This window comes from Egretta garzetta, unplaced genomic scaffold, assembly GCF_000687185.1.
Source record: "Egretta garzetta isolate BGI_Z169 unplaced genomic scaffold, ASM68718v1 scaffold56, whole genome shotgun sequence".
In the NCBI taxonomy this organism is placed as follows: domain Eukaryota; kingdom Metazoa; phylum Chordata; class Aves; order Pelecaniformes; family Ardeidae; genus Egretta; species Egretta garzetta.
The window spans coordinates 1,261,404-1,275,580 of record NW_009260182.1 but is presented as its reverse complement, the minus strand read 5'-3'; the positions used below and the strand labels follow the sequence as shown (position 1 = coordinate 1,275,580).

The window sequence follows — 14,177 nt, the reverse complement described above, 5'->3', positions numbered from 1 at the left end:
ACCTCTGAAGTTTCTCCAGTCAAATCCCCGCTTAAAGCAGGGCTAATTTTGAAGATGGGTTGGGATGCTGTATTTGGTAATCCTTAATGGTAATTAAAATCTCATGAAGTCTTGATGAGCATGTTACCCACATCATTGTGAATTGTAAATTTTCTTTATAGGAGTTAGACTACAAAGATATTTGTAATCATATGACTCATTTCTGGGGGGAATGTCTCATAAAAAATAATCAGCTCAACTTACGTTTGGGATATGCAGGTTGTGACAAAGCTCCGAAAGATTTGTTCTAGGCTCGATATGGAATGTCTTGGGGAAGCTGGGAGTGGGGGAGAAGGGAAGAAAGAATAAGCAATGGTCAAAGCCATTTTATGCGAGGTGAGAGTGCCTGTGAGTGTGTCCACTTCTGCTCAGCTGTCTTCTTAGGAAAAGTATGTAAGTAAATCTGTGCGGTACCCTGAGCTTACATGACAACTTGGAAACACATACTTTTCCTTTCTTTTTTTTTTTTTTTTTGATACAGCTGGGATGGGTCCTGTTTACACTGCTGAAATAAATATTTAAGGATCGCTGTCCTTTTAATGACAATTTTTGCTCTGCTTGTGGGTGGAAGGGAAATGAGACATCTAGACAACCATGTTTTAACTAACTGGTATTCTTGACACAAAGTGAAGACCATCAACTGGCACTTACAACAGGATTAAGACTAAGCTTGTTTAAAGTCTGGTTAGCTGAGTACTGACAGAGCATAAAAAACCTCACTGTTATCTTGGAGATCTCTTGTGGTCACCACAAAACCACACAAAAAGATGTATTTCCTTTTTCCTTTGCCTGCTGCCTTCTGCAAAGAGAAGTGCTCATTCCCTTCTGGAAGTTTTAGCAGAGTTGAGAGCTTGCAGATCTGACAGTTCCAGAGAAGACGATGCTCTTTAGCGAAGGGATGTTGCCACCAAAGCAGGTAGCCTAGCGTAGAAACGCTGGGTTGATTCACCAGTACAGCCTCTGTCATGAAGCTTTTTTTTAATATTGTCCATTGTGACGGCTTTTTAATTGTTTCCAGGGTTGCTTGGATTGTTGGTGTGCAGGGGGCCAGGGGATGGGGTTAGAAGTAGAATAGGCTGAAACATAGGGAAAATATTACTAGGGGAAATGCACAGTTCTACAGAAAAGCACAGCTTAGCACGCAGATCTTAAAGTTTAGTGCCTGTGTTCGCAGTTTCAGAAAAGCTTTCTGTAATTCCTGTTCCCTGTACCCACCCACCCCATAAAGAGGGTAACGATGTGTACAGTTTAAAAAAAAAATGCTGAATGATTAAGATATCTTTAAAACAATCTTGCTGTGGATTGGACAGCTGTTCTTTCGTAACTGCCGCAGGGTGACCGTGGTACGGATTGCTCAAAGACGCTGAGAGCCGGGTCCTGGCTGCAAGGCAAAGGCTCCAGAGCTGGGCTCCTGCCTAGTCCTGCCCACTCGCCACCCCTGGCAGCGCAGTTTGTCTTCTCCCCTGCCTGCACTCGCATTCGGGGGAGCTGGTGGTGGCTGATGCTCATGCAGGCTGCATGGGTTCTGGTGAGTGCGTGCGCCTAAACGTTAAAGGCTTACGGGATGCTCTGTCGTGTCTGTCTTCTCCTTGTGGATTATGGTTTACGGGATGCTTTGTTGTATCTTCCCATTGTGGATTTTCCTCTGGTGTTTAAAAGCTCATAGAGTTTGATCTCAAGGCAGTAGCATTTGTATTTTAAGGTGGGGTGGAGGGTTGTGAAGTTAATTTAAGCTTCAGATTTCCTTAACAAACAGCAGTTAAACAGAAATGAAACTGCTAGTTCCAAACGCTCAGCTGTTTTCCTTTAGTCTGTTCACTGGGGGCTCAGCATTATAGATGTGGCAGGGCTCAGCCTGTCTTGTTTGCAAATGTTTTAATAATCCTCACTGCTGTTTCCCATATGTATTTTTCAAAGAGGCTTGCTATGGTGTTGGCTTAGCAGGGGAGGAATTTCAGAATCACCACACAGAGCTGCTTCTTCCATTACCCTATTTATTTAAATAGCAAAAGATCCTCGTATTTGAATAAAACCTTTTTTGTCACTGAGTGGAGACCAAAGAGCCCAATTAAACTAAGAGGTGTGTTGACTAAGCTTAATGATCTCCTCTCTATCCAACTGAGTGAAGGTGGCTTTTAGTGATGCTAATAATGCTAACAATAATTATAATGCTTATGAAAATAAAAAGCTATGTGAGAACTACTCATTAATCAGTTGCCACAAATTTGGCAATATTTTTGTACACAAATGACATGCAGAAACCATTAATACTTGGTTTTTACCACCCCCCACCCCCCCATCATAACCAAGAATTAAGACAGTTCTTGACCAGACAAGATTCGCATCCAAGCAATAGCTGGATAATCAAACGCTAGGGGGGAGCAGGGCTGTAGCCTTCTGGGTATGCCACTGAGATTTTAAGTCTTAACACAAGGATATTGCTGCATCACAGCAATACATTTTGAGTTACATTTTGGTCATTCCAGAGGCTGGGGTCAGGATGGTCTCTGATGCGAGTATGATTTTTTAGTCAGAGGCAGATATCAAAAAATTGTCGTTACAGGATGACTTTACGTTTGAAAAAAAGTATGTAGAGAAAGCAGATAATGGTCAAGGAAGGTTTCCCTTGGTTAGAAATAAGTGGTGAAATGGGGTAGAATCTGTTCTTTTTTCTGCATTATGTTTGTGTCAACTGGCCTTGTTTCTTCCTTGGGTTTGTGGATAACTCGCGTTCCTTGAGGCTGCGATACTGTCTTCCTTGGAACCAAGTATACTGATAAAAGAACAAAGCGATCTTTTTTCCAAAATGTTTTGTAGCTATTTCTGCAGGTAGGCAGCTGGTTGTGTTTGTCTGTAGTATTTAGGAGCTAGTTTGAAGGATGGAAAGGGATTTTCTCCCAGAAAATTCTGGGTGCTGTGGCTCTGACGCAGAAGTGAGGAGCTACTCCTAGTTCTTACTTTCTGAATTCTGGCAACAGCTAACAGTGGGGATAAAGATTATGTGTGTGTCTGGTTTATTGCCAGTCACAGTTCAAACCAGTAATATTTTTTTTTTTATATTGATGAGGGGAAAACCCTTCTCCCATACAAAAGTATATACAGACAGCAATATTTACCAAAACAATCTATCAGGGAATAGGGTTTTGCAGATGGCTCTGGAAAAAATTTGACTCTCCATGTTGTGTAATACTCAAGTCGGGTGACTGCAGATCTACAGCCCTTTGTAACACATAACTGATGTGATGTAGGCGTCCAGTTCTCATACTGCCAAAGCTCCGATGACACTTGTACCAGTTATTGCTCAGAGCTCCATGAGGCAGGGCCAAGTGTGCTTTCCTGCATCCTCGTCACTGATCCTGCCGCACTGGAAGATGGCTGTCAGCCCTCTCCAGGCTTGTGAAACATGTGCAAGGGTCAGGCTTGGGGTGTGTGTGTGTGTGTGTGTGTGTGTGTGTGTATGGATGATGGTTAAATAAAATTGCTACCGAACTAGAGTCACCAGTAAGAACAAGCAGTGTTTGTACTTTAAGATTCGAGCAAGCGTATGTAATGGCTTCCCTTGCAATGTTATCAGTTCTACCTGGTGGGTGTGAGTTTAAGTTGTTTGTTCCTGATGTTGTTTCTGCTTTAGCAAGAGTGGAAATTCGTTAGCATATAGAAGGTGCTATTCAGGGCATGTTTGTAATGTTGGTTCACTGCGTCTAATAAAATGGTTGCAAGTCTACATATTTCTGTCTGTGGGCATGACTGGTAAGCCCTAACTTTGGCTTGGTGCCTGCTTTGGTTCTAATAGAACTGCCAGGAACAGGAAGGTTACCAGTTATGGTGAACCAGATATAGAGGGGTTTTTTTAAAGTCTTCTGTGGTATATTTGTAAAATTCACTGTTTAGTATAGATTATGGGGGCTGGGGGGTATGCATTTAATATACAAATGCTTCTTTTTGAAAGAAACCACTGTCTTACTGTAATAATTAAAGTTACTGGCTAACATAGAGGTCATCTTGCTAGAGGCTCTTTATTACACGTGTATACTTCAGTCATCTTTCTCCCCACTGCATCTGAGCACTTTAACCATCAATGTTTTTGTCAGTCGGGTAGCAGGAAAAGGTAAGAATATCTTGTTAATAGTTTTGTTGCAGGTCAGGCGCAGAACGGGAATGTAATCTAGATCTGCTAAAAGCCCATTCAGTACCTTAACAAAAACACAGATCAGCTCCAGTCAAACCAAAAACATCCGTGTGAGCTTTTAGCTGTTGTTTTAATCCAGTTCCTCCTTGTCCAGGATCATCGATGTCCAGTATTAGAGCTGCTTTCTTCTTTCTCTTTCCAGAAATGTCCTTCCTGCCCGACTTTGGGATCTTCACCATGGGCATGTGGTCTATTGGTCTTGGAGCCATTGGTGCAGCTGTGACGGGGATTGTCCTTGCTAACACTGACTTATTTTTGTCCAAGCCAGAAAAGGCTACGCTAGAGTTTTTAGAGGAGATAGAGCTAAAAACTTTGGGATCAGGTAAGATTCTGGATGTTTCAGCCCACATTCTTCAATAATTGGGCTTTTATAAGAACCTTTGTAAGGCCAGGGTTGGAAGAGTTCTTCTTAGTCTTTCCCAGTTATCACACAGTCAAGTGTCCTTGATAGCAGATAATTGTGGTGAAGGAAAAGCAAGCATAACTGATACTTCTGGATGAAACATGACACGCTTCTAAAAATGAATAAAGCAATAAAACCTTGTTGCACATATAGAATTTTTTTCTGATAGAACTGTATTTGAACATGGAATTCGCTTCAGTGCTTTGTGTTGGTCCTTAAAGCATTAATCATTATAAACAAGAGTGGCTGATATTATTGTTGATGCTGTTTCTCCTGTATAAACAGAACAAAGAACATTCAAAGCGGGTGAACTATGGAAGAAGAATGGTGCAGTGATCATGGCTGTGCGAAGACCTGGATGATTTTTGTGCAGAGAGGTACTTGCTGGGCTTGGGGATTAATTAGAAAGAGTTGAGCTGTACGTGCATAGATTCCCTTTAAATAAAGGGAGGGGGTAAATAGGACAGTCATCAGATACATCTGAAGTACCTGAAAGGTCTTGTTTCTTAGCCCAAACTGGTTGCCGGCTAACAACATGCTTAGTTTTCTTCACAGCTGGTTCGTATAGTCAAGGTCCTGAGCATTTTCCTTCTGAAGGTGATGGACACATGATTTTTACATCTGCCAGGGATCTAGCCTGTGGTAATTAGAAAGGGAGATTGCACAAAATCCAATTGGTAATGAGTCTTGAGCTAGTTGTATTCCATATGTTCAAAATAAATCTCTGTGAGCCAGGTAGTCTCTGGTCAAAAGCAGCCCAAGACTGGACTGGCAGAAAGTCAGCAGATAAAGCTCATCAGCAAAATAAGAGATGTGCATAAAGGGGAGTCCCTCGCTGTTCTGGATGCTGAATGTGAGACAGGAAAGTAAGCAGTCTGAAGACAAGGAGTTACTGTTCCGTAACAAGGTGGGTTGGGAAACAAAATTTGATCCTTAAGTTGGCATTATGTTTCTTGGATGGAGGTGGGGGAAGACACTTAAAATACAATTTGAATGCACCATGTGCCTGGGAACAGCCATAACTTGCACCTTGGCCATTATTTTTCTCATAGCTATGGGGAAAAATAGCTATTATGTTGTTGCTCACTCCTCTGTAATGTGGAGCAATTAATATTGCAACCACTTAATTAAGGGATCTGCTCCCATCAGTAGTAACCGCTTAAGTATGTGTAGAATTCATGGAAGGTTAAAGATTAAAGTACTTTGCCCTCTGAACAGGTGTAGCGTAGGCAGGAGGAGTACGCGCTACGTGCCTGACTCTCTGCCTTTCGCATACAGTCAGACAGGAATTCATTAATGATTTCTTTCCTTTTTTAATGCTAACTTCCTAAGTAGAAATAAAGAGCCCAATTCAAAGAATTGTAGGGGATTTTTTTTCTTTCAGAAAAAAATTAAGTAGGAGAGCAAAATTTAATTTTCTAATTCTTATTTTTGATTCAAAACTTCAAATTTTTAACAGACGCAGTCACACTACAGCTCAACTAATTAGGGCAAAGAATTGTTTTGTATTTTAACTGCAGAAGTGTTTGAAAAAGCTTTTAAATTGTCTGAACTGAAGTGATTTTTGATTGTTGTATACTCAAAGCATTTTTGTGAGTTGACTCTTGCCTTTCTCCTAAGAACAGTTCAGTTGCCCTTTTTTTTTGTCCATTAATGTTTCTCCATCATCAGATTCCTTTTTTGTTATTTAAGATAGACTATGTTTAATGGGACTACGCTTCTACATCTCGTGGTCTGGATCCAGCCATGTAGTGATCCAGTGCTCCGGTCACTGTGACAGTGCCACGAGCTTGTAAATACTGTAGGTATCAACTCAAGCGGTCTGAAGTAGCAGAAGAGCCATAGTTGAACTTCCAGAGGGACAAACTGAAATGGGAATTGTTCTTTCGGGTTGTCGCTGCCTTGGTGGAAAGAGAAAGTATTCTGCTAGGGTGTGCAGGTCTGCTTTTTACAAAAACAAGAAAACAGTTTCACAGACTCAATGAAATGGTCACAGCCCCATGGCTATATGGCTGTTACGTGCTACAATTTGCCCACAAAAATAGACTTCTTTGCTTTCTCTTACTTTATCATTTTAAACGGCAGTAAAGAAAAAACAAGTCAGGTCTAGTCCCAAGATGCTGCTTGAAGTCTAATCTCTTGAAGAATTTTAAAACTTAACTATGCTCTTACATTATTCCTGCTCGTTCCCCTCCCAAAAGGCAAGCAAGGAGATACAAAATAAACCACACCAAACTGCTGAAGTGCCTTTCTCCAAAAGGCTAATCAAGGTTTGATGGTATCACCGTCTCTCTAGACAGCAATTTCTGGTCTTAGAGGGGACCCCACTGCCCTAGCCTGGAACATCTGTTCTTGGACGTGTTAGGTCACAATACAATTTTTTTTTGTTTTGTTGATTATGAAAGTTTTGAGCTATATAAAAAAAAAATCCCAGATAAAATTGCTATTAACCCCCCTTTTAGGAAGATCATAAGGTATTTTGTTGAAGGAAAACAGAAAATAATTACCAGATCTTTAAGAACAGAAAAGTGAGGAAAAATCTAGTAAGTGTGATCTATCATTCTTTAACTCCCACGCTTACTACTCAGAGTTTGGTTGTGATGCTGATTCATCCTTTTTCATTTCCTCTGAAAAGACAGGGATCAGTGAACTGGAAAGCTGCCCATCATCTACCGATGTCTTTCTCTAATGTCTTTTCCCCTGTCTGTTCACCCCTGTCTGTCTGCTACGTGATACTCGGTAAATTCTAGATATCCCACAAGCCTTTGAGTTAAGGCATTTCGGGTAGGCGGCTGAGGCTGTTCACGTAAACTGTGTCCATTTTTCACAGTGTGGAGTTCTTTGTGGGAGTTTTGTCCAGCAAAAATGACCTTTCTCCACTAGAGATGAGAAGAAACATGTTTGCAGTGTGCACTCTGATCTGTTGGAAACCTTGGAGGCCTTGGGACAGGCTGTGGAAGCCGAGACTCCTTCAGCAGAACAAAAAACCCAGCAGATGAGTGGTGACACCTTACACTGACACACCAGAAAAAGCAGTATTGCTTCAGGAATACTGAACGCGTATGAAGAAATTCCCTGATTGTTTTCCCTGGTTAAGTGATGTGCAGGCACTATCTTTTTGCTGTTCTCTAAACACTTCAAAAGAAGCCCTAACACATGCAAAGTATATCTACAGCTTTGAGTTAAAAGTGTGTTTTCTCCAGGATTTTAATATTTTATCCAGTGAATGCTCAAAAAATCTCCTTCCTCGGTGCTTAATGAAGGAATTTTTTGTAAATCTAATGAAGACCTGCCTATGAGCAGAACTAGCTTAAACGTCTGATTTACAGGTCTGTTTCTGTTTTGTGTCTCAAGCTAGAATTTATGTATGTTTCTCATGCTCTTGAAATTCAAGGCGAAACTCTCCAACCTCCGTCTACTGTCTGAAATGTTTGGGGTTTTCTCCTTTCTTAGGAGGCTTCTGAGCTCTCCTCTCTGAAACCTCAGCTGTCCAAGATGGATGTCCCTCTCTATGCTGTTGTGAAAGAGAAGATAGGGACTGAGGTGGAGGATTTTCAGCATTATTTCAAAGGAGAAATCTTTCTGGATGAAAAGGTATAGTGAAGTCGGTGTTCTCCTTTTGTTTAAAAACAAGCTTATGAATATCCTCTTTGAAGAGCTTGTATAAATAATATAGTCAGAATGTGGTCTGAATGAAAAAGGATTTAGTAGCATTGTAGTTTAAGAAGTTAATTAGCTTTGCTTTTCTATATATATATATCCTGCTCAGCTTACAAACTGCTCTGAAGCTATGCACTGATAACATGCTGTTGCAGGATTATTCCTCCCCTCCCCATTAACAGGTAAACAATATGGCCTGTTGTCCTGGTTTCGGCTGGGTTAGAGCTGATTTTCTTCCTAGTAGCTGGCAGAGTGCTGCTGCGGTTTGGATTTAGTGTGAGAAGAATGTTGGTAACACCCTGATGGTTTAGTTGTTGCTGAGCAGGGCTTATACCAGGCAGGGGCTTTTCTGCTTCCCCTGCTCTGCCAGGGGCACAAGGAGCTGGGAGGGGGCACAGCCAGGACACAGCTGACCCCAACTGGCCCAAGGGCTGTTCCATACCATATGATGTCATGCCCAGTCTATAAACTGGGGGGTGTTGGCTGAAGGACAGCAGCGATTGCTGCTCGAGGATGGGCTGGCCATCGGTCAGTGGGTGGTGAGCAATTGCATTGTGCATCACTTGTATATTCTATTATTATTATTATTTATTTTCCTCTTCTGCTGTTGTACTAAACTGTCTTTATCTCAACCCACGTTTTTTTTTTTTCTGATTCTCTCCCTCATTCCACCAGTGGGGGGAGGCTGAGCGAGCGGCTGTGTGGTGCTTAGTTGCCAGCTGAGGTTAAACCACAACACCTGCTAATATTTATTCCTTTCTTCCACTGGCTGAGTGACTTGCTGATGTTTACGATGTGTGACTCGGGTCTGAAGGTGACAGACGCAATTCATTCGGGATGTACAGGACAAGTGGCAGTGATGTGGCTTGTCCCGGTACACTGGCACATGCTGTATTGCCAGTCTCATGTCCTACAAAACCATGGCCCTACTTACCCCTTAACCCAGAAGATGCATTTAAAAATCATTTGGCTTCTGAAGGGAAAAGAATATGTAATACTCAAAATCAACCAGAAAATACCTTTATTTTCCCTCCCTACACTGCTGTGTGAAAGAATCAGGCTGATTTAAAAAAAAAAAAAAGCCAACCCAAAACCCAAACAAACCCAAAACAAAAAACAGACAGCTGATAAAGTTTCAGGACTTGGCACCACTGTTATCTTTTTACTGGCATTTTTATTGCCATACTTCAAAAATAAGAAAAAAGATGTTTTTTTTACCAAACCACCCTTGTTGTCAGCAATGGGGATGTAGATGTATGTGGGGCTTAAATGCCTGTGGATCAGCTTAAAATCCACATGAATGGTGGCAGTACCACTAGTTGGCTGAGTTGGAGGTCAGTGGTCAGGTAGTGCATTAAAGAGGTTAGTTCAGGTGCAGTTTCTTTTTAGCTCTGCCTGGTTAGCTTTCGTATGTTGCGACCTTTCTTGGATACAGGGTTGGCTGGTTTCCTGAATTTCATTTGGGAGAAAGTCCTTTTCACTGAGATTTTTTCTGTTTCCCTGCAGAAAGGCTTCTATGGTCCACGCAGACGAAAAATGATGATGTCGGGCTTCTTCCGCTTGGGAGTCTGGCAGAATTTCTTCCGTGCTTGGAAAAGTGGATATAGTGGTAACTTGGAAGGAGAAGGATTCACCCTGGGAGGAGTATATGTGATTGGGGCAGGAAGACAGGTACTGCAGGCCATGTAGGAGGCTTTTACGTCTCCTGTGAGACCAAAAGTTTCTTTTCTGGAACTGTTCAGTTGCTGGTCAGTTGATCTCCTGTGGGGAGGCTAGTGTATGAATTTCTCTTTTGTGTCTTTAACTAGGGTGTTTTACTGGAGCATCGTGAGAAAGAATTTGGAGACAAAGTCAGCCTCCCATCTGTCCTTGAAGCTGCTGAGAAGATAAAACCACAAGCTTCATAAGCAGAAAAATAGTTGCACGTGTTGCTGATCACAGCTTGAAATGTAGAATGCATCTGTGTCTTGAACGTGCAGTTTAATTGCTTCTTAACTATTTAGTGATCAACGCAGAGGAAAGATTCTCTATTCAGACATAGAAAATGATGAAAATCCTCCTGGATCTTTTTTTTGTTGCTTTGCAACCTTTCAGGTGGTCAGGTTTTCAACTGCTCTTTTGTGTCTGACTGTATTAATGAAAGGCTGGGTCTAAAATCTGACCTAGCCTAGATGTGTTCAGTCAGAGACAGTGGGCTTGAAAACCTGTCTACCTAGGGAAGCAAAACTCTGCAAAGGCTGGAGTAATGGAGTACCAGCTGAGGTTGAAGGATAATAAAACTTTATGTAAATGAAATGCCTTCGCTTTTGCTTTTTCATTTACATATGAACACCCTGGTGTTTCTAGAAGACTGTGTCCTGTCTGTCTAGATTATTCTGAGATTCTGCAGTCAAGACATGCCGCCATGTCTACCCAGTAAGTTTCTTGTTAACTTCTGGCTCTAGATCTTCCAGCTCTTTGTGTGATTCCCTGCAAGGAAGAGTGAAGACATCTAATGTTCACTTGAGAAGATAATTGTGGCGTGACAGCAAGTTCCTTCTTGTGTTTAAGATTCTCAAAAAAAAAAAAGGGAACAATACCAGAGAGCAGATTAGGTAGAGTTTCCATCCTGGCTTGAGTTCTGCGGTAGAATGGCTGAGCTGTTACTCCTAAAAATGTAGTGTTGCACAATAAGATCCGTGAGAGCCAGTACCATACCTAGCCAAATATATGTACCTAGACTGAAGTATGAACAGGACAGCATGAATTTTCCAAATGTGCTGACGTTTCAATGTCTAAACAAAATTTTAACATTGTGCTTGGAGAGGATTATCAAGTGTTGCATATCTTTCATTAGCTGGTGTATATAAAAGGATAGGTAACTTTGGAAGAATGTGCGGGCTAGAACATACAAAGCTAGCAGAAGAATTAAAAAGAAGGATTCTTTTGTCCTGGCAGTGGGTCAGCTTGAACTGTCATTCTGCTTTCTTCTGACTGTAAAAGTAATGAAACCTTCACGTGTCGTTGGTACTGAGGGCAGGGATAGTTTGCACCTCTGAAACTTTGGCAATATGCCTACTACTGCTCTGTGTACCAGTGCCTATCCCTCTGTATTGTTGATCTGTATGCAAAAAATGGTCATACATGATGCTGTGTGTATGAAACCTAAATGCCAAAACCTCTACAACTTCAGTGAGGCCTGGCTTTGGTCTGTGTTAAAGCAGTTATGCAGGCTTTAAAATCGCATCATTATGGATGAAATCCTGACTTTTTTTATATTTATGTCCAGGCAGAACTCATTTTAACTAAGAATATTTGTGTGCTCTTCAGAGTCTGTTCTTCGCAGTTGCCTGAAACAACACTAGCAGTGAGGATTTTGAGTGGTTCATGTGTTCACCAAGATGTTTCATTTGAAAACTAAATGGAAATTGGAGTCACGTATGCTACTATCAGCTGAAATTTGTGTTTGACTGTTCTAGGGGATGGAGGAAGGAACAGGAGTTGGGAGAGTAGAGCAGCAAAGCCTACAGCAAATTAACTACATGATACAGACTTTCTCTATAAAGGCTCTCCTAGGATTCGAGAGGTGCAGAGAACCATGACTTGTCTCTGTCCGTGTTCTGAGCTGCCTGGGTAAGTATGCCCCATAAGATGTTATCAAAAAGCTGTTGGATGCTCAAAGACATAAAATGACTGACTGGAGGTGGGCTCCTCTGAATGGCATCCAGAGCAGCCAGGCAGCTGCCAAGAGTTTGCTCCACAAAATAAAGAATTGTGGCCCGAGGGCTTTTTGTCCTGGCTTTTAGCACTGAAAGGAAGTACCTGTCTGGCAAGTGCTTGCCTGACACAAAGCACCTAAAACTCTTCCTCTACAAGCCTGCAAAGTTCAAAGCATCATGTAAGTGGCCACTTGTCTGCAGTAGGCATACTGTTATTTTGCAGTGCAAGTGGTAGGCAACACCAAAGAGATGCTAAAAGAAATGGGCGGGAGCTGCTGTTTCTTAGAGCTGCAAGATGCTCCTAGTAACAGAGATCAGTCTTTTAGAATAGGAGGCGAGTTCTGGATCCCGGCTCTATTGAGCTTTGAGTTTTCTTTCCAGTGGGAACTGGCAAGCTTTGCTGTTGGCGGAGGACAGATCTTGCGCAAAGAGACAGGCAAAGAAGGTACTGATCTTAGACCTGGATTTTAGGCCTTGTTCCAAGGGCTGTTTATGCATTTCACATAAACATGAAATGTGAAAGGCACAAACAGTCCTTGGAGAATGGAATGGCAGCCAGATAAATTCCGAGAAATTGAAGATAAATTGAAGTGCCTTTAGAACCTCCTAAATCTGGAGAACATCTACTTACAATTTTGTGTATGTGCAATTGAATTCCACCCACTCCGACAGAGCTGGCCCCCAGTTCTTTCAGTCAGACTGCAGAAAGTCCTGGATGATGACAAGGATGCCATGTGGCTGCAGCCCTGCTGTTGTTAGCCCACCAAAGGGACCGTGTTCGGTGATCTTGGAAGCAGAGGCAGGAAGCCATCATGTCCAGCATTTACAATGTTTAGCTGAAGTAGAATGGCTGTTAAACATACAAATCACTAATGCTGCAACGATGAAACTTTCCTTTAGTGTAGAAACATTTTTAGAAAGACCCATGAAATTCTTTTGAGGGTGTTTATTAAAATACTCATTTCAATAAGTTCTCTGCTCTGTCAGCTTCAGCAAAGGTGTATGTATGGGAACCATGTCAGACCTAGATCTGGGAGGGTGTGTTCTCCTACCTGTGACAGTGATAGTTTCTGTAAACAGCTTCCCGGACGGTTCCCGGACAGTGTGCTTGATTTGAAAGTTATGTAAGCTTGCCCACATTTCAGTTTTTTAACCCTGTCTTTTAGAGATCAAGTCAAAATTTGGAGCCACAAAAGGTACAAATGATACTTGAAAATTTTCTTAAGAACCAGTATTTGTAAATCTGTTTTTTTTTTTTTTTTTAAGACAACCTTGGGATTATTTGGAGTTGACTCATCCTTTCTGAACTCCATGTTGGCAAAATACAAATGGAGAGGATAGAAAGCACGCAGTACCTAGGAGCTAGGAGCAGTTAAAAGGAATTGGAAATGGGCAGTCTTGAAGAAATTAAAAAATGCCGGCAAAATAGTAAAGGAAGAACAAATGAATTCTAAGTGAATTCCCAATGCTGGAGACAGCAAAGTCTGACTATCTGGTTTAAAAAAACTCTTTTCTTCTTTAAATGTAGAATGTTACCTGAAAAAAAATTTCATTGAAAAAAATGTTTAATAGTTGTTTTATTGTACCAACAGCTACCTCTGCTGGCCCCATTCCTCATATGCATTTAATGTTTTGATGATTTTTTTTTCTTGTAACACATGTACAGAAGATCTAACGCACTTCTCAGTGCATTAAATATTACATCACAGTTCAACACCCAGCTTTTTACTGGGAACTCTAATAATTGACAGGTTATTTATTCTGCGCTTCAGAAACAAAGCTCCTGTAAATTTATCTTCAATCAACTTTCCCTTGTTTGTAAGCCCTGTTCATTTTTTTTTCAGTACAAATACAGGATTAATAAAAATTTTTAAGAAGGAAAATGCTGTGAAGTCAGTGGGGTAGGTGTAACATAGGGAGGTTCTTCTTACTTGAACATTGAAAAATACCGATTAAATTTCCTATCTGTGGTGTGCTTTCAAAGCCATTAGAAAGGGGGTCTGCCTCAGAGTGTTTGCTGTTTATTCCTGTTCTGCGTTTTGGTGTCCTCGTGTGGGTTATCCATTCCCACGGCTGTCAGCCTGCCTGCAGTTGGTGCCATTTGCAAATAGCCGCAAAGAGAAGGGAATGCCAAGGGATCCCTGCCATTTTCTGATGCATTTCCTGTGATGCACTTTGGTAGAAAGAA

General features: G+C 41.4%; 1 protein-coding gene across 1 annotated transcript; it reads left to right on the top strand.

Annotated features, from left to right (window-relative positions):
- The first annotated feature begins 965 nt into the window (after positions 1-965).
- On the top strand, positions 966-10,555 carry PRXL2A (peroxiredoxin like 2A). The gene is made up of 6 exons (XM_009641947.2): positions 966-1,567; positions 4,371-4,550; positions 4,917-5,008; positions 8,085-8,225; positions 9,798-9,962; positions 10,100-10,555. Exons 1-6 carry the CDS (start codon positions 1,558-1,560, stop codon positions 10,196-10,198), a joined length of 687 nt encoding a protein of 228 aa, XP_009640242.2. The 5' UTR covers positions 966-1,557; the 3' UTR covers positions 10,199-10,555.
- Positions 10,556-14,177: the final 3,622 nt, after the last annotated feature.